Here is a 19171-nt window from a genome sequence, read left to right on the forward strand (position 1 = left end):
GGCAAATGTCTTGCTTGGGACCTCCCAACACGGCTCCCCCTTCCCTTTGCAGGCCCCTAACCCCCCTCAGACCCTGGCCTTTCTCATCTGTGCCATTTCCCCACCTCTCCTTTTGGTTTCTCCATCTCTAGCACCTTCCTCTTGACTACCTCTTTCCCAGCTGTCCAATTAATCTTTCTGAAGTGCATCTCTGATCACATTTCCCTGTTGAAAGCCTGCAGCATTAGAAGTTGTAATAACAGGGGAACTTGCTTACGCTATAGCGTTGAGTGAAAAAAGCAGGATACCAAATCATAGAAACAGTAAGATCCCAGCTTCACAAAAGCAAAAACAAAAAACCGTGAGTAGATTAGAGAGGAAGGAGGGAAGGAACCAGACAGCACTGGTTGTCTTTGGGGGGTAAATTGATTTTTTTCCTATGATTTTGAAATTTTCTCTAATGAAAGCACATTTTATAAGTTGAAAAGTTAATATACTTTTTATTTTGGGAAATGCAGCCACCAAGAGGTTTTAATGCTTCCTGGGTCATGTGCCAGCTCCTTACCTGACATGGATGTCCTTCGTGATCCAGCCATGAACCCCACCCTGTCTCTGGCCAGTTCCCCTTGCTGGCTCTGTCCCAGTCAGCGTTGACTTGCTCGCATTCCACAGGCAGCCTTGCACCTGTCTCCCTCCACCCCTTTATTCAGGTTGTTTCTGCCAGCTGGACACCCCTCCCCTGTCCTGCTGGCTGCCCGGATGCTGCCCACGTTGCAGGTTCCATCTCCAGACACTTCTAGCCTTCTTGGTCCCCACTGCCCAGACGTGACTTCTTTTTCTTGTTCGAATCTCTTTTCCCGTTTGACTTATTCTGGCTGGTTTTGTAAGCATTTGAATTCTGATCTCTTCAATTTAGATACGAAGTTCCTTCAGCCTGCCATGCTCAGAGTAAAAGCATGTAAGTTTTTCCTCTTTTTAAAATAAATTCATCATTTTTCTCTTTTAAGATTCATACGTAGGGTAGAAAAGTAGGAAAGTATTCAGTGGTCTAAAGAAAAAGGTAAAAATACTTATAATGCTACCACCTAGGGACAGTCTACCACTGTTGACATACATATATTTTTAGATTGGGATCATGCTGAATATGCAATTCTGTATTCTCTTTTTATCCCACTTGACATTATATTTTGCAAACTCCCCCATGATGTTGAATCTTCTTCAAATAAAACATTTGAAAGGCCTTGACATATTCCAGGGTATTGAAGCACCATAATTTATTTAACTATCCTCTAGTTGTTCAACATTTATCTGTTCCCCATTTTTAAGTTTTCTAATTCTCCTTGGATATAAAGCCCTGCCCAAGCTACTGAGTTTCTGTAGCACAGATTCCTGAGAGGAGACTGAATCTAGGTCAAAGAGTATAAACATTTTTAAGGCTCTTCATACACATGGCCAGATTGCTTTCCAGAAGGGTTGTGCCTTCACATCCCCACTGATGGTATGGTGCCTTTTCTATTGCATTCTTGCCATCATTATTACCATGAAAAGAAGCTTTGCTAGTTTAATAGGCAAAATATTGTTTTCATTAGTATTTCTTTGCTTACTGGTGAGGTTCACATTTTTCATATCATGTGTTTATAAGTCATTTGTAATTTTACTTCTTTGAAAAGCTTCTTCATCTACGTTATCCATTTTTCTGTTATATTTTACTTATTCCTTGTTAATTTATAAACCACTTCATATAGTAAGAGTATTATCTCCTCTGCCATATTTGTTGAGCGCTTGTGGAACTAACTTGGGGTTAGCGACTGCAAAGCCTGCAGAGTTTGTGTCCTCTCAGCTGCTTCTGTGCATATGCCTTCCTCCACCACCAGACCTGGAGTCCTGGAGGGCAGGGGCTGGGTGGCCGGGGTCAAGGTTCCCCAGTGCCCCAGCATGGTGCTCTGCACTGGATGCTTAGTCAATGCTTTTTGAATGAATTAAGAGGATGTCCTGTTCAAATAAGTACTGTTATATGAAAGCTGTTGTTTTTCTCTGGCTGTGTACACAAGGTCTGGGGTCTTCCTAGGAACAAGTGACCAAAGATGACAAAAATAAAGTGTACAGTGTGGCCATTTCTCTCTAAAGGCACAGCTGTTTAAGTTACAGAGTAAACTACCTTACATGTTATTGTCACTATTTGCTTTAAATGTTAAGGGAATCAAAATCACAATGAGATACCACCTCACTGCCACTAGGATGGCTGTAATAAAAAAGACAGACAAAACAAGTGTTGGGGAGGATTGTAGAGTCAGAACCCTCAGCCACTGCTGGTTGGAATTTAAAAGGTGCAGCCACTTTGTAAAACACTTGGGCAGTTCCTCAAAATGTTTAACATAGAGTTACCATGTGACCAGCATCTTAGTCTATCCAGTTTGCTATAACAAAATACCATAGCCTGGGTGGCTTAAACAACATTTATTTCTCACATTCTGGAAGCTGGGAAATCAAGTTCAAGTCACCAGCAGATTTGGGTCTGGTGAGAGCCCACTTCCTGGTTCATAGTTTTTCACTGTGTACTCACATGGTGGAAGAGATTAGAAAACTCTATGAGATCTCTTTTGTAAGGGTGCTAATCCCACTCATGAGTGCTCCACCCTCATACCTAATCATCTTCCCAAAGCCCCCCACCTCCTAATACCATCACACTGGGGGTCAGGATTTTAACATATGCATTTAGGGGAAGAGGACACAAACATTCAATCCATAACATCTAGCAATTCCACTCCTAGGTATATACCCAAGAGAATTGAAAACAGATGTCTCTGAAAGAAGCTGTACATGAATGTTCATAGCAACATTATTCATAACAGTCAAAAAGTAGATACAACCCAAATGTCTATAACTGATGGATGAATAAACAAAATGTGGTATATCTGTACTATGGAATGTTATTTGGCCATAAAAAGGAGTGAAGTACTGATACACGCTAAACAGAGATGAATCTTGAAAATATTATGCTAAGTGAAAAGAGCTAGACACGGGAGGCTATTACATGATACCATTTATATGATATGTCTAGAACAGGCAAGTCCATCAAGACAGAAAGTAAATTAGTAGTTGACAGAGCTGGGGGTGGGGCTGCGGGGGGAGATAAGCGAGGATTAATGGGTGTGGGATTTCCTTGGGGGGCTGTTAATAATGTTCTGGAGTTAGTGGTGAGGGTTGCACAACCTTGAGATTGCATTAAAAGCTACTGAATTGTATACTCTAAACGGATGAATTCTATGGTATATGAATTGTATCTTGCTGAAAACATAATTAAAGGACACTCTACGAGGGTAAGGCTTGGCCTCACAAGACAGGCAATGGGCCTTTCTCACCTGCAGTGGCGAGTTCCTGGGAGAGAGCTGGGCTGGAGGCAGCAGCTGGGAAGAGGGCCCTAATCAGCAGCATTTTATGTGACCAGGATCTATGAAGAAGGCCTGGGGCACTTAGGATGAGGGTGAAAGAAAGTCGAGTGTTTCTTTATTAAATAGAATAAGACAAAAGTGGACCTAAATTAAGTTGGGATAAATAACAGCTTCGTACAGTAGAGCAGGACAAGCTCTGAACTCGGAATGAGAATCTGATTGAGTTCTGCCTCCGCCTTGCTGTGTGACTGCCGTTGAGGCTCTTGCCTCAAGCCTTAGTTCCCACATCAGCAGGAGGGGGTGATGCCACCCAACTTGCTTATCTTAGAAGGATGCAATGAGGATGCAATGAAATGTTACCTGTGAAGGTGTTTTGAAGGCTGTAAATTGCTGACCCCCATCATTCCTAGATACTTGTCTTTTTTCCTATTTTAGTCTACGTTGTCTTTCCTAAACATGGATTAAGCAGTTGCTAATTATTGATTTGTTTTTAATAATAGTAAAATTGTATTAAATAAACATCATACTTTTATAGATTACTTTTTTTTAAACCATTGAATTGCACACTTCCACTTTTTTTTTTAAGAATTTTATTTATTTTTTACTGCGTTGGGTCTTCATTGCTGTGCACGGGCTTTCTATAGTTGTGATGAGAGGGGGCTACTCTTCGTTGCGGTGCGTGGTCTTCTCATTGCGGTGGCTTCTCTTGTTGCGGAGCACGGGCTCTAGGAGGGGGCTTCAGTAGTTGCAGCACTCAGGCTCAGTAGTTGTGGCTTGTGGGCCCCAGAGCACGTGGGCTACATTAGTTGCAGCACGTGGGCCTGGTTGCTCCACAGCATGTGGGATCTTCCCAGACCAGGGATTGAACCCTTGTCCCCTGCATTGGCAGGCAGATTCTTAACCACTGCGCCACCAGGGAAGTCCCGAACATTGTACTTTTAGAATCACATTGTAGATTGGTATTGCCAGAGGCAGTGAGTAGCCCATATGGTTGGGGTAGTGAGGAGAAGGGGAATGTGGCCCACAATGAGACTTGTAGAATCTTAATACCAGCACAAGAGTGTGGGCTTTATTTTACTGGTGGGCTTTTGAGCAGGAAAGTGTCATGATATAAGGGGATATGAGGATCTCTGACATAGAGGATAGTTGCATAGAGGATTCCAGTGCAGGAGAGATTGACAAGCACTGAGCAGCTAGATCCTGGCTGGAATGGAGAGGAGGAGGGGGTGCCACCTGGGCAGAACCCTAGCAAGAATGAAGTGAGTGGAGACTCTGGTCTTGTTTGTCCAGAGCCATTGAGATGGACCAGCCACATCTATGAAAGAGGACCTCATCACAGGAACCTTCAGGCAGAGATAATGTGGCTTTGATCACCAAAACAAGTACAGCAATCTTCATTCTCTGTAAAGGAAAAATTTTAAAAGAGGCATCACTATGATGAAAAAAAGTTAAAATATGTAATATTTTTAAAAAGCCATTTAGCACCTAATCGAGCATGGTACAGTATACAAGAAACCCTGCTGATATGCCTTCTCAGTATATAATTTAAGATTATCCTTCCTTGATTTATTTTACATCATAATGGGATTCCACCGAGGTCCCCCAAGCTTCCCACCAGCACCACGCAGGAGAAATGAAATCTGGGACAGGCAGAAGGAGCCCTTGTCCTGCTTGTCAGCTCCTTTTATTTGGGACTCATTTGGTTGCTAGTTTTGTGTGTTTGTAAACTGCCTGTCTTTAAGGCTGGAGTCCCAGGTCACAGCTGCAGAGTACTGGGGAGCTGGTCCTCAGCCCCCAGGGCCCTGAGGTGGTCTAGCCCCCTGGGTCCAGGTGGGTGGATTTAGAAAATTAGATCTCAGCTTTGACTTGCACTTAAGTGGGGTGATTTCAGGCCCTGATGTGAAGAGGAATTACTCTAGTCTATCTGTGCAGGAGCCACTGAGGGTGGAAGAGGATCTGGAAGAGGAAGTGGGCTGGAGTGGGAGCTGGGTCACCCTTAGTGTGCTGGGGCTCAGCCAAGGCGGGTGGTGTCAGAGCTGGGAGAGGGCAGGTTTGAAAGGGCTCCCTGTTAGGGTTGCCAGTGAAAATATAGTCGCCCAGTTAAACTTGAATTTCAGATAAACAAATAATTTTGTCGTGTATGTCCCCAATATTGCACGGGACATACTTATACTAAAAAAAAATTGTTGTTTATCTGAAATTCAAATATAACTGAACATCTTGACCCCTCTCCCCAGTCACCAAATCTGGCTCCCTGGGGAATTCTGATTCCCCATCTCCTACCACCACCACCAGATCCACCCTGTGAACCACCTTGCAAGGGCAAGCTGACTTGTCCAGAACAGAATTCATGCAAAATAGCAGATTGTGAGGGGGTCTTCCCCAACTTATTTCCTTCTATTCCAAACCGTTCATTCCTCATTCCTCTTTGCCTTGTGCCTTTCTCAGGACTGGTTAGTAGCAGGCCTATGGCAGTGGGCCCTTGGGTCCCCCCTGAAAACTCAGAGAGAAGAGGCAGCAAGGGTGGCAGTGCCCAAGGCAAGCTGCTGGGAGTCCTTTCAACCTTTGCCATGGAGACACTGCATACACTGAGGACTGTCACTTCACTTGTGGCCAAATCAAACCTGCAGCCTACAGACAGCCAAAGATTGGGTTTCTGAAGTGCTGGGGTTTTAGAAATGCCAGCGGAGTTGTACATATGCCTAGGCATCTCCTCTGGGTTTCCACTAGGAGACCAGAATTCCAAACATTCCCCACTCACGGGGTTTTCTCCTGGTGTGGTCCTGGGACCTCCCAGACCCAAACCATATGCAGGCCTGGTTTTAAAAAGCAAATGCTGAGGCCACTGCCAGGGCTGAGGTTTGCTGTATTGTCAGGTGTCCCTGTTACTCCACCTGGTGTAATGTAGGTATCCCTTCACACACACACACACACACACACACACACACACACACACACACACACACACGCATCTTCCATGTGGTTGGACATGTCCTGTGAGGTCGGCACAAGGAAAACCAACAAACCCTTAATTAGGCCTTGCTTACTTGTTGTGAATGATAACCTGCTATTATTTACTAATTAAGTATTTTACATAAGGACATATGAAGGAGCTCAATATTTGATAATTATTTTTAGTAGAGAAGAAAGCTGGTCAGCATTTAGACCCTTGTGCCTGAGGTGTGAGATCATTTTTAAGCTACAAACGCCTTCCTGGAAGGCTGTAAGCAGAATTCCATCAGATTTTACTGACGTTTCCTCTCCATTCATAACCTTAGTGTCCGCACAGTGGCCTTAGCATCTATTAAAACCTGGCACACAGATTCCTGCTTTTTTGATGGGTGGCGTGTGTGTGTGTGAGTGTGTGTGGTGTGTGTGTGTGTTTGTTTGATGTGTTAATCTCTTTTTCACTCTCAGGTCCAATTTGCTGAAATCACCCTTCCCAATGGGGCCTTGCTCAAGACCCCTCTCTCATACCCAGCACTCTCTTCCTGCTCCCCCCATTGTGTGTTTAGTGAATGGGAGAGAGGAACACTGAGGCATGCTAAGCTTAGCCAAGCCATTTGGACCCTATTGGGTTACAGCGCGTCATTTTACCTGGATTTGCACCGTCTGTTGCTATTGGCCTTCTGGCTGCAGGAGGAGTAAGGTTACAGTAGGAGAGGTCAGGAGGATTAGTACTGAGATACAGCATCGGCCAGTTGATAATTACTTCGGAGATCATGTCTCAGAATAGAGTCTGGTCCCTCCTTCTGGCCTCAGAGAGAGGAAAGTCTGCCCTTTCCCTGTCCAGCCGGCTCCTCATATTCTCTCTGCTAGTCCCTCCTGGATCTTAGTCCTGTCCTTTCTTTATTAAAGTATAATTTACATGCAGTAGAATTCAGCTTCTCTGGTGTACAGTTCTGTGGATTTGACAGAGGCATATAGATGTGTAACTACCAACACAATCATGATATGGAACAGCTCCATCACCCGGAAAGATTTCCTCCTGCTGCCCCTTTTAGTCAACCTCTCCCCCTGCCTCCTGGCAACCACTGATCTGTTTTCAGTCCCTGCAGTTTTATCTTTTCCAGAATGCCATATAAATGGAATCATATAGTATGTAGCCTTTTGAGTGTGGCTTCTTTCACTCAGCATAATGTATTTAAGACTAGTTCATGTTGTGTGTTATCACTAGATTGTTCCATTTTATAGATGGGTAGTATTCCATAAACATTCCTGCACAGATTTTTGTGTGAACATAACTTTTCATTTGATTTGGACAGATACCTAGGAGTGAGGTTGCTGGTCATATGGCAGGCAGAAGTATGAGAAATGCCAGAATGTTTCCCAAGGTGGCTGTACCATTTTTCATTCCTACTAGCAAGGTATGAGAGTTCCAGTTGCTGCACACTCTTACCTGTACCAGTGTTGGCAGTTCTTTCTTCTTTTCTTTTCGTTTTCTATTTTATTTTATTTTAACCATTCTAGTAGTGTTTAGTAGTATCTCATTGTTTTTTTAAAATTTGCATTTCCCTAATGGCTAATGATTTTGAGCATCTTTCCCTGTGCTTATTTGTCATCCTTATATCTTCTTTGGTGAATTGTCTACTTAAATATTTTGCTCTTTTAAAAAGTGGGTTGTTGGTTTTCTTATTTTTGACTTGAGAGCTCTTTATGAATTTTGGATACAAGTCTTTTTATTAGATATATGATTTACAAATAATTTTTCCCATTCTGCTGCTTGTCTTTTCATTTTCTTAACAGTGTCTTTTGAAGGCAAATGTTCTTAATTTTGATGAAGTCTGATTTATCAATTTATCATTTCTTTTCTTTTATGGATCGTGTTTTGCTGTGGTATATAAGAAAGCTTTGCCTAACCCAAAGTCTTGTGTTTTCTTCTGGAAGTTTAATAGTTTTAGGTTTTACATTTAGGCCTATGAACTGTTCTGAGTAAATTTTTGTATATTTTGAGTTAATCATATGGGTATCCAATTATTCTGGCACCGTTTGCTGAGAAGATTATCCTTTCTCCATTTAGTTGCCTTTGTATATTTGTCAAAAATAAAGGTGTGATAAATGATTTGCAGATATTTTCTCCCATTCTGTGGGTTGTCTTTTCACTTTCTTGATGGTTCCTTTAGAAGCACAGGACTTCTTAACTTTGATGAAGGGCAGTTTATCTCTTTTTTTATCTTTTATCATTTGTGCTTTTGGTGTAATGTCTAAGAAATCATTGCCTAATCCTAGGTCATGAAGATTTATTCCTATATTTTCTTCTAAGAGTTTTATAACTGTAGCTCTCATGTTTAGGTCTCTGATCCACTTTGAGTTAATTTTGTATATGGTATGAGTTATGAGGTGCAACTTCATTTTTTTGCATGTGGATATGAAGTTATCTCAGTATCATTTGCTAAAAAGACTATTCTTTTCCCATTGAATTGTCTTGGTACTCTTGTTAAAAATCAGCAAACCATAAATGTAAGGGTTTATTTCTGGACTCTCAATTCTATTCCATTGATCTATATTTCTATCCTTAAGCCAGTACTGCACTAGATTAATTACTGTAGTTTTATAGTCAGTCTTAAAATTGAGTAGTGTGAGTCTTCCAACTTGGTTCATCTTCTTCAAAATTGTTTTGGCTATGCTAGTTGTTTTGCTTTTCCATATAAATTTTAGAGTCAGCTTGTCAATTTCTTTTTAAAAACCCTGGTTGGGTTTTGATTATGATTATGTTGCATCTATACATCAGTTTGGGGAGAATTGACATCTGAACAATACTGAGTTTTCCAATACATGCACATGGTATGTCTCTCCATTTATTTAGGTCTTTTAAATTTTCTTTCATCAGTGTTTTATAGTTTTCAGTGAACAGGTTTGCAATATTTTGTTAGATTTATGGATAAATATTTCATAGTTTTGGTGATATATAAATGGCACTTTAAAAAAATTTCACTTCTGATTGTTGCTTGCCTGTAGAAATACAGTTCCTTTTTTGTATATTGACCTTGTTTCCTGTGATCAGTATCTTTGTATTTCTAAACTTGCTTATTAATTCTGGTAGCTGTTTTGTAGATTCTTTGGGATTTTCTACATAGACAAACATGTCATCTGCAAATATAGACAGTTTTATTTCTTCCTTTCCAATCTGTATGTATTTTATTTTTTTCTCTTATCTTATTGCATGGCCTAGGACCTCCAATATGATGTTGAATACACGTAATGAGAGAGGACAATCTCGCTTTGTTCCTGGTCTTAGGGGAAGACATTCACTCTTTCACCATTAAGTATGATGTTAGCTATAGGTTTTTGCATATGCCATTGATCAGATTGAGGAATTTCCCTTCTACTCCTAATTTGTTAAGAGTTTAAAAAAAAAATCTTGTATAGGGACTTCCCTGGTGGTCCAGCAGTTAAGACTCCATGTTTCCAGTGCAGGGGATGCTGGTTCGATCCCTGGTGGGGGAACTAAGATCCCAATGCTGCACAGTGCGGCCAAAAAAATAAAAAAATTAAATTAAACTAAAAATCTTGCATAGATGTTAAGTTTTGTCAAATACTTTTTCAGTAACTATTGAAATAACCATATGGTTTTCTATTTAGTCTGTTAATATGGTGAATTACATTGATTTTTGATGTTGAAACAGCCTTCCTTTCCTGGGATAAACCCCACTTGGCCATGTTGCATTATCATGCCGCATTATTCTGTCTGAGGGTAACTCCTCATATTCTCCTTTCCAGTTTCTCCTCCTTTTTTTATCGTCTGGCACCTTCCTCTCACTTTTCAAAAGATATCCCCTAAAGAGAACATTCTTCAGAATTCCCTGTAGTCTGCACCTTCAGCCTCCACCTCCTCATCTCATTCTCTCTCCTTAGCCCTCTCTCAGTGGTCCCCAGCGACGTCCAGGAGGTGTGTCCTCGGGGTCTCTCTTCACAGTCATTGCACTGCTTCATACTGCAGGCTGCAGTCTGTTTCTTCCCTGCTCTTGGGGGCTCTTCTTTCTGAGTCAGCTCTGCCTTGCCAGCCCCCAGCCTCATGTAGGTCTTTGTTCCCTCATACTTTGGGCTTCTGTGGTAGCCTCCTGACCCATCTCTCAACTCCCTGCATTACTCTTGCCCCTGATGAATCTTCCTGAAGCTGTGTGCTCATCCTGCCGTTCTTTGCTTCAGCAGTGTTCGTGGCTCCTGTTGTAGGATTGTGCCAGGACTTCTCAGCCTAACATTCAGATGCCTCTTCATTCTGGCTCCAGTCTGCCTTTCCAGCTCCATCTCCTCTCTGTGGACTTTCCCTCAGGATCAGAGAGCCTGGGTTATTTACTCAAGGACCCTGAGTACCTCGCAAGCCTGAGCTTCCTGGATGCTCTCTCAAGGGACGCCCTTTCTTATGTCTGCCAGCCTCGGCAAACTTGCCCCTAACCGCAGGCCCAGGGCGCCCGGGCCCACCCAGGGGTCTCTCCTCACTCTGTGCTCTCTTCCGCTCCCTCTTGCTTGGCATGAGTCAGTTTCTGCTTCCTGTTGCTGGTTCTCTGTCAGTCTTGACCGCTTATCTCCTCAACTGGACTGTAAGCTTCCGTAGAGCAGGGGTCTTCTTTGCTTGTGATAAATAGGTTGGGTTTTTCTCTGCAGTGTGTTTACATAAGATGACAGTGGTAGGATTCAGGGGTGGCTGAGGTTGGTTGGGGGGCTGTGAGTGAGCAGCAGAGTTGGTAGAGCTGGTGGAGCTGGTAATCTGAGTTTGCCCCTTCCCTGAAGGCTCCTCAGGGAGGCATCTGGAGGGTAGCCAGGAGGTGCTTGAGGGGAGCCCACAGTGTCCTTCAGCCAGAAAACCAGAATTTTTTGTGTAGCCGAGGAGAGAGCAAGACTGAGATGGGAGAGGAAAGGTCTCTTTCTGTGCATGGACTGGGACAGACATGGTATAGGATGTCTCCAGGGAAAGGTGGCACCACATCCGCTATGGAGCCCACATGGCTCTGGGCCTGAGAGCCTGGGTGGAGGTCAGGGCCACCTCAGAGCTGGGCTGGGGAAAGCCTTCAGGTAGAACGCAGAGCAGAGCCAAGGACAGGACTTCTAGGTCCAGAGACACCCTGGAAGAAGAGTGTGGGAGCTGCTGCCAGTCACTGCCAGGCAGCTGAAGTCCCAGAGGGAGGCTCTTTGGGATCCAAATAGATAAATGGACTAGAGACCAATGCCGGGCTCTGGGGGGCTGGAGGAGCCACAGCCGAAGGTGCAGGGGTCGGCCTGGGCTCCCCTTCTGCAGTTGGGACTAAGAACTAAATGTTTGGAGGGAGTGATTGAGGCCTAGAAAGCTGAGCCTCTTTGTGTGGCTTCTGTCCGGTACGGCCTGAGGCAAGGGCAGGACCAGGATCTGTTTACCCAGATACCCCAGGAGCTGTACCTGCCAAGGGAAGTTCTGACCAAACAGCACGTTTGCCAGGACCTGGAATGTGCTATGTCAACCCTGCTTTTGTGGGTTGAGTTGTGTTTTCCCTTAGCTTTTCAGTAAGTTTTGCTTTCAAAAGAATTCCAGCCTTGTCTCCGACCCGAGGGACAGTGGCCTTTCTCCACACACATCTCTGTCAGCACAGAGGAGGGCATCCGTGAGGAGTGGGGGTAATGGTGGGTGCTCGCCGGCAGGTGTGCTGGTGGGGTCGTCAGGAGGCCCTGGTGCTGGTGCAGAGAAGGAGATGGGACCTGTGTGGACACTGATCCCTGCTGGCCAGGGACCTCATCCTTCCCTCAGTCCCCAGAGGACTTCACACAGCGCTGGGTATCAGCAAGTATTTGCTTCTTGGAGCTGATCCCTGGGGAAGAGCCAGCTAAGGCCTCTCTGTGGAAGAGCAGCCCTTTGTGCTATGTGGACCCTGTCGCACTTTCAAACAATGAAACCCTGTCCCCCTGAAAGAGCCTTCCCTGCAGTGCCCTTGCCGCCCCCAACACACACAGCTCTGTCACAGCATCCCCAAGACACCTAACCTTTTAGCCTGTGGTACCGTGGACATGGCCAGTATGAGTATTCAGTGACTCAGCATCCTTAGGGCCATATTCTGTCCCAGGCCAGCCAAGCTTTAGGCTCTGAGGACATCAGAGAGCCTGACTGATGACACTTGGCGACTCCCAGCTGTTGGCTGCAGGTGGGTGCCCTTGGCATTTGTTTGCGGGCAGCTAGGTGTGCGTTTGCTACCTTGGGGCCTGGGGGCTCTGAGCTCTGGGCCTGGGAGGATCATGGCTGGGGCTCCAGTGCCTGGTGCCTGCTCCAGGCCTGAGCTCCGTGTCCTCGTCTCTCCCTCTGCAGCTCGTCTCCAATGTCCTCATTTTCTCCTGCACCAACATCGTGGGCGTCTGCACCCACTACCCAGCTGAGGTCTCCCAGAGACAGGCCTTCCAGGAGACCCGGGAGTGCATCCAGGCTCGGCTGCACTCGCAGCGGGAGAACCAGCAGCAGGTGAGTGAGGCCCTCCTGCCCTGCACAGCTGGCAGGGAGCCCGCCTCGGCCCAGCTGCTGCCTGCCCACCAGCTGTGCTCAGGGCAGCTGGCCAGCCCCGCCTCCCTGCGGGGGGGGCCCAGCCTGTGGGGAACGTTTCCCCTGGAGGGAGCCCAGCGTTCCTGGCTCTGTGGGAATGCTCTAGGGGAGGCTCTGGAGAACCAGCTCTAGCCCTGCCCTTGCCTGTTGCCTCCTCAGTCTCCCTGGGGTTTGCAAGCAAACCAAGCAGCTCTGGCGGCAGGAAACAGCCCTCCACCTCTCCCCAGGGGCTGATGAGTTGGGGTGGTGAGAGCGTCAGCATTCCCTCCTGGGATTAAGGTGCCCGCCAGGCGAGGGGGGAGGGAGGAGGAGAGGAGACCGAGCTGTCAGCCCCTGTGACACCCTCACTAGGCACTTCCTCTGTGATGAGCTCTGGGGTTTGGTTAGTTCAGAGAAAGGAAGACGACTGTGTCTCACCCTAAACCTCACCCTCAGAGGACTCCTGGGCCAGGAGGCAGGCCATTCATGCAGCTCACAGACTCGGGGGCTTCTCCCCGTGAGCCCTGGGCAGAGGGACCTGCCCCTGTGTATCCTCTGGCTGAGGCGGGGCAGGGACTGAGGACTTGTCAGGGTTCCCTGCCTGGCATCCTGGGGGTGTCCTGTTTGGGGTTCAGGTCTGGCTGGCTCACCACTGTGTCTTCTTCCTGTGTGTGAACCAGATAGAAGCTTGGGATCTCTGAGACTGCGCCTGGCTCCCAGACAGCAGGCCCGGAGGGAGACCCCAGGGGGAGAGTGGGCAGGTCAGCAGGGTGCTGGGGTTCCCACTGGACCTGGACTCGTCCCGGCTCTCAGAGACAAGGTTACTCCAAAGCAGAGGGGCCTCCCTATCTTCTTAGGTTCGTGTCTCGCCAAACCCTGCACGAACACTGGCGAGGTCCTCTTCTGTGCTGCACACTGTGTCGGCCGACGACAGGTGTAAACACGGAGGTCTGCCTTCGATCGTGAGGACAGGGAGCCGGAGGCCTGGACGGCAGTAGTCATCTGTGCGCTCCTGCCCAGCACGGCGTGTGCGCTGTGGACACCCCACGAGCACAGAGTTTGCCGCAGTGTGAGGACCTCTCTGCCTCTGTCTGGATTCAGCCCACGGCTGGTGACATCCAGATGGCTGAGCCGGGGGGAGAGCTCTGCTGAGCCTCTCCAGGCCCTCCCCCAGTCACCACCTGCCCCTGCTTCCCTTCCAGCCCCGCGCCCGGCCGCTGTGCCTGGCTAAGTCCCCAGCTCAGGCTGTCCAGTCTGAGGCCTGGCCTTCCCATGTGCTCTCTTGGCCCCATCTGGGCTCCAGGTCCAGCCTCTTGAATGCAACCTGTTCCCAGGGGTGTCCCTGAGTCTTCCCACTGTCTCTTCTTGACAAGCTTACCTCACCTCTCTGCACCCTGCTCACCCCCAAGCTCCCACCTGCCTCAAAAGCCCCCCTCTCATCCCTGTTCCAGACCCCAGCATCTCTCACGTGAGATCAGGATACCTTCCTTCCCCTTCTGGATTAGGAAGTGTCCCCCCCCTCACTCCTGGGCCTCGTCCCTTCTCCAGTAAAATTAGCATTTACAGTGCCTCACAGTTTACTTGCACTGGCCCTGGCCAGGCTGGACATTCCAGAAAATCCACAGGGATTTGGGGGAGAAAATATGTTTGTCATGCCATGTTTCAGGCCAAGGTACTGGGGAGGGGAGGCATGCTTTCAGGGGACAGGCACTCCTCACCTAGCCGGGGCCCAGAGTCAAGCCTCCCCTGCCCTCTGCAGAAAAGGATCTTAGATCTGAGGATGCGCCTAGGTGCCACCTGATGAGGGGACTCAGCACTGTTCCCCAGCCACCCCCTGCCCACCCATCCTGGCCCTCAGCCCCAGAGCTAGTTATAAATGTAGGAAGGTCTCTCATGAATCTAAACAATTTGTAGCACACTTTCTCCCAGTCATCCTGTATTTCCACAGAATTGTCCTTTAGTTTATATTGATATTTTTATCACCAGTAGCTGTTCACTGAGAGTTCAGTAAATATGAAATGGCCTTTAATGGCCGTGTGCACTGATGTCTGGGGAGGCCAGACCAGCCCACAGAGAGCACCATTCCGCACTAGTCCACCAGAGTTTCCTAAGCATAAGGCTGTCAGCTCTGGAGCTGAACAAGACACAGTTCCCACCCTCAGGGAGACCCCGGTAACAGACCATTGACATTGAAATGCAGAGTGATCGGGGGCTCTATAAGAAGGCCCAGGGTGGCGAGGGGATGCTGGAAGCTGGAGCCAGGACCCTCCTCCTGGGACGGGGCTGAGCCTGAGGTAGGTTAGCAGCAGTACTTGAGGATGGTGATTCTAGTTGAGGAGCAAGGCCTTGACCTTCGTGATCAGGAGGACCGGGGTGCCATGGACAAAGGCAGGGAACTTGAGAAGAAGAAGCATCGGGAGCGTGGTGAGCATGGTGTGGGCATGATGTCAGGTGCTGGTGGCAAGACATAGGCGGGCAACCGGACGAGGGAGCGGGCGTGGGAGGTGAGCAGTGGAGGTGCTGATGGAAACCTTGCTCCCGGAGGCCAGGAGGAGGGAGGGGAACTAGACGGATACAGGAGCAGCAGAAGAGTCTTAGGGCCACGTGAGAGAGCGGCCCAGCTTCCGGTGCTGAAGGAGTGGAGCGAGAATGAGGAGGGCTGGAGACAGCCAGGAGGAAAGGTTCCAGATGAGAGGATTCGTGAGCGAGCCTGGCAGAGCGCCTGGTGTGGGGCGGGGGCTACAGAGGGTGCAGGTAGAGGTTGGACCTCTCGGAGCAGGCAGGCCCCGGAGGAGAACACAGAAAGGGGGCCAAGTCCAGACCCCATCAAGGGCTGCCATGACCCTACCCAACTTCACAGGGTGGCCCTGGCCCCTCTCCTGGCTTTTCTCCAACCTCCCCTTCAGCCGGTCTTAATTTCTTGGTTTCTCAAAGTCAGCAAGCTCTCCCATCCTCCTGGGCCACCATCCCCTACGTCGAAATGGAGCCCCCTCCTTCACACGTCATCCTCTGGTCCCCACGAAGCCTTCTGTGACCACCCTGCTTCTCCCCAGCCTACGTCAGGTCACCCTGCTCAGTGCCCTGTAGCACCTGTAGCCCCACAAGACTGGGAATTTGTGAAGGAGGAACTTTGCCTGTCTCGTTCACGGTTATCACTCCTGGCACCCGGCATGACGCCAGGAACATGGGAGGTGCTCAGTGAATATTTGGTGACTGAACGAATCTCATCTAAAGCTCCCAACAACCCCATCCCTATTTATAGATAAGGAACTGGAGGCTCAGAGAAGTTCAGTCATTTGCCCAAAGTCTCAGGTGACACCCAGGATTCTGACCCGAGGTGCCTGGTACTACAGATTCACCAGGAGTACTTTTCCCCATGTACGTGGAAGAACCAGGAGGTGTCCCAGGGAGATGGGGGCCAGGTAGCCCTGGGGCATGATTCCACACCCAGCACACAAAAGTGTTAGCTCCATGAATTTCAGGAGAGCCTGAAAAGTTTTCCAGGGCCCTGTGGGTGGGGGCTCAGGTGGGGAGGAGTGAAGCCTGGGGAGGGGAGGGGACTGCCAGGCAGGGGGAGGAGCTGTGATGAAAGCATCTGCTTCCCTCCCCAGGAGCGGCTCCTGCTGTCTGTCCTTCCCCGTCACGTTGCCATGGAGATGAAAGCAGACATCAATGCCAAACAGGAGGATATGATGTTCCATAAAATTTACATCCAGAAACATGACAACGTGAGGTAGGGGTGAGGCTGGGGGGCAAAGGCAGGGTGGGAAGACTGAACCCCAAAAGAGGTGACATGTCCCTTCCTTCCCTTTCAAGAGGGCACAGCCCAACAGGGTGGTCTGGTGGCTTTAGAATGTGTGTTGTCTGGGGCACCCCAGCCCCGCCCCTCTAGGTCTGTTAAGTGAATTAGTATTGGTGGGGAGGAGGTGAGGCTGCAGCAAGGAGGAGAAAGGAGAAAGCAACACCACCAGCTCTTGGGGAAACTCCTAGCCTAACAAGGGAGACAGAAAGTACAGACTTGGGACCCACATGTCACCATCATCGTCTCAATCTTCACCACCGTCCAGCAGCCTCCATGCCTTCTAAGCCAGTGTGTGCCAGGCACTGTACCAGGCATTATCCACCGCATTGCTCATCCTGTCAGGAGACTGACAACCCTGCAGGGTGGGGACCCTTATTAACATCCCTTGTCTAGAGACTCAGCTCAGAATGGCTAAGACCCCCGCCCAAGGTCACTCAGCCAGGAGTAGTAAAGCGGTGTGTGCCCAGGTCGGCCCACCTTGAAGCCCACGCTCCTTTTAGTGCGTGCTTGCGGCTTCCCTAGACGGAAGCTCTGTCAGCGGGGACAGGCAAACAGATGTAGATTAACAGAGTGCAAAATCTGCTTCTGTGTTCCATGGGGACATGAAGCGATACAGAGGCCTTCATCCAGCGTGGCTTCCTGGAGAGCCTGCTAATCCTCCCATATGCCCAGAAAAGGAGCTGCTGTGTTTGCCTTCGAGAGGGTTGCTTCTTCCCTGGGCGAGTTTTCCTAGGACCCATGAGTCCTCTAAGGTTGGTGTAAAGAGGACATTTTGGAGGTTTGGGCTGAATTTTCAAGTTTGGGTTAAAGAGAATAATACAAATTATTGTGCGTGGGTGCACGTGCACGCACACACAAATACACACATTCGAGATGAGGCTGATGGCAGCAGGAGTGGGGAGGGCATGTGTAGTCTTGCAGAGTGGACAGAGCTGCCCAGTCCCCAGTGTGCCCCGGAATCCGACACTGCCGATTCTGCCCGTGTGTCCTCCATCCAGCTCCCAAGACAGGTTTGAAGCCTTTGGGAGAAAATAGTACCTGGACAATATATTTGTCTTCAGTTTTCAGAGTATCCCACCCCCATGACGCCCGCCCACACTCCACTGTCAGGCAGGGAGAGTGTGGCCAGCAGCAGCCTTGGGCTCTCAGGAAGAAAGCTGCCCCGGCCGAGTCTCCACGCCGAGGAGGTGTCCTGAGGGGCTGCGGGCTCACCTCGAGAGGGAGGTGGGGTCCAGGCCTCGGTAGGTGGTGCTGATGCGAGGTTTCCCTCCTGGGCCCCTCACACCCGCCTCTGTCCTCACATGGTGGAGTAATCACTGGCAATAGTTAATGCTTGTATAGAGCTTTCTTTAACCCAAGCACTGTTCTAAGCGCTTTTGTATATTCGCTTAATCCCCACAACAAATACAAGAGGTTGGTACTATTATTATCTCCTTTTAACAGGTGAATAAACAGGCACAGAGATTAACTTGTCCAAGATCCATAACTAGTTAAGTGAGGGAATCGCCCCCAGAAAGCTTTTTGGTATTGGAGTTTTTAACTGGTCTGACTACTTGACAGATTTTTTTTATATGCCAGCGGAAGGGGTTCGTGGATGACTCTGTAGGAAGGAGGCTTGGGGAGCCCTCAGGGAAGAGGGGACTCAGAGGAGAGGAGGAGAGAGGTTTGGCTTCCCACCTGCGTGTGTGTGACTGAGGAGCCACAGGGCCTTACCTGTCTGATGGCTACCCCTCAAATCTGGGGGGCCCCACCTTAGGACATGTAAAGAAACAGCCTTATTTATCAGAACAAGTCCCAGAGGTCCAAAGTTCAGGTGGGAAGGAGTGACCCGCCAAGTGGTCCCAACACATACAAACCCCTGAGCTCTGCCCTTTGTAATTTTCTCTCTTGGTCCTGTCTTCACCACGCCGCTGGCCCTGGCATTGCTCTGTTCCAGGCAGAGCATGGACAAAAGGTGCTTTCCTCGATTGCTCTTAGCACAGCAGAGCTTTCAGCAGATTTACTAAACTATAAAGTGGAACACAAAGGAAAACCAGAAAATTCACCACTCAGAAACCGTCTGGCATTCAAGGCACAGGTTCTCAGCCTGGCTTGGCTGGCACATCTGCCACGTCTGGCCTCCTCTGCATCTCTGTCCAGTACCTTGCCCTCTCACCCCTCTGTCCTCCCAAATGGGGGGCTTCATCTCACTTCCCATCCCTCTGTTGCTGGCTCTTGGGCCCGCAGCCCTCCAGCAAAAGGGTTTGGTCAGAGAGGCTGACTCAGGCCTCTTCCGCAGTGACCGCCCTACGGAGTGGCCCACCCTCTGGGTGACACCCCCTCACCCCTCCACTCCCACAAAGGCTGTGACTTCGGGTCAATGCAAGAATCACAAGAGTGGCTAGAGCATCGGCACGGCAAGAATCAGAATCAGACCCCAGCCATGGGGGGTGGGGAATGTCTGTTCTAGAATGTGCTCAGGATCAATAACAGCAATCAGGAAAGAGATGAAAGGACAGAAAAGCTAAGATGCCATCATTT

The 19171-nt window shown here is 48.5% G+C and overlaps 1 protein-coding gene across 2 annotated transcripts in view; it reads left to right on the forward strand.

The window, feature by feature from the left end:
- The window catches only part of ADCY5 (adenylate cyclase 5), a 156003-nt gene that overhangs the window by 74738 nt on the left and 62094 nt on the right, over nt 1-19171 (forward strand). For both annotated transcript variants that reach the window (XM_036851447.1, XM_036851448.1), the window contains exons 2-3: nt 12643-12792; nt 16461-16582. In XM_036851447.1, the coding sequence (XP_036707342.1) occupies nt 12643-12792; nt 16461-16582 (272 nt within the window). The remainder of the gene's footprint in view (nt 1-12642; nt 12793-16460; nt 16583-19171) is intronic.

Source organism: Balaenoptera musculus, chromosome 4, assembly GCF_009873245.2.
Source record: "Balaenoptera musculus isolate JJ_BM4_2016_0621 chromosome 4, mBalMus1.pri.v3, whole genome shotgun sequence".
In the NCBI taxonomy this organism is placed as follows: domain Eukaryota; kingdom Metazoa; phylum Chordata; class Mammalia; order Artiodactyla; family Balaenopteridae; genus Balaenoptera; species Balaenoptera musculus.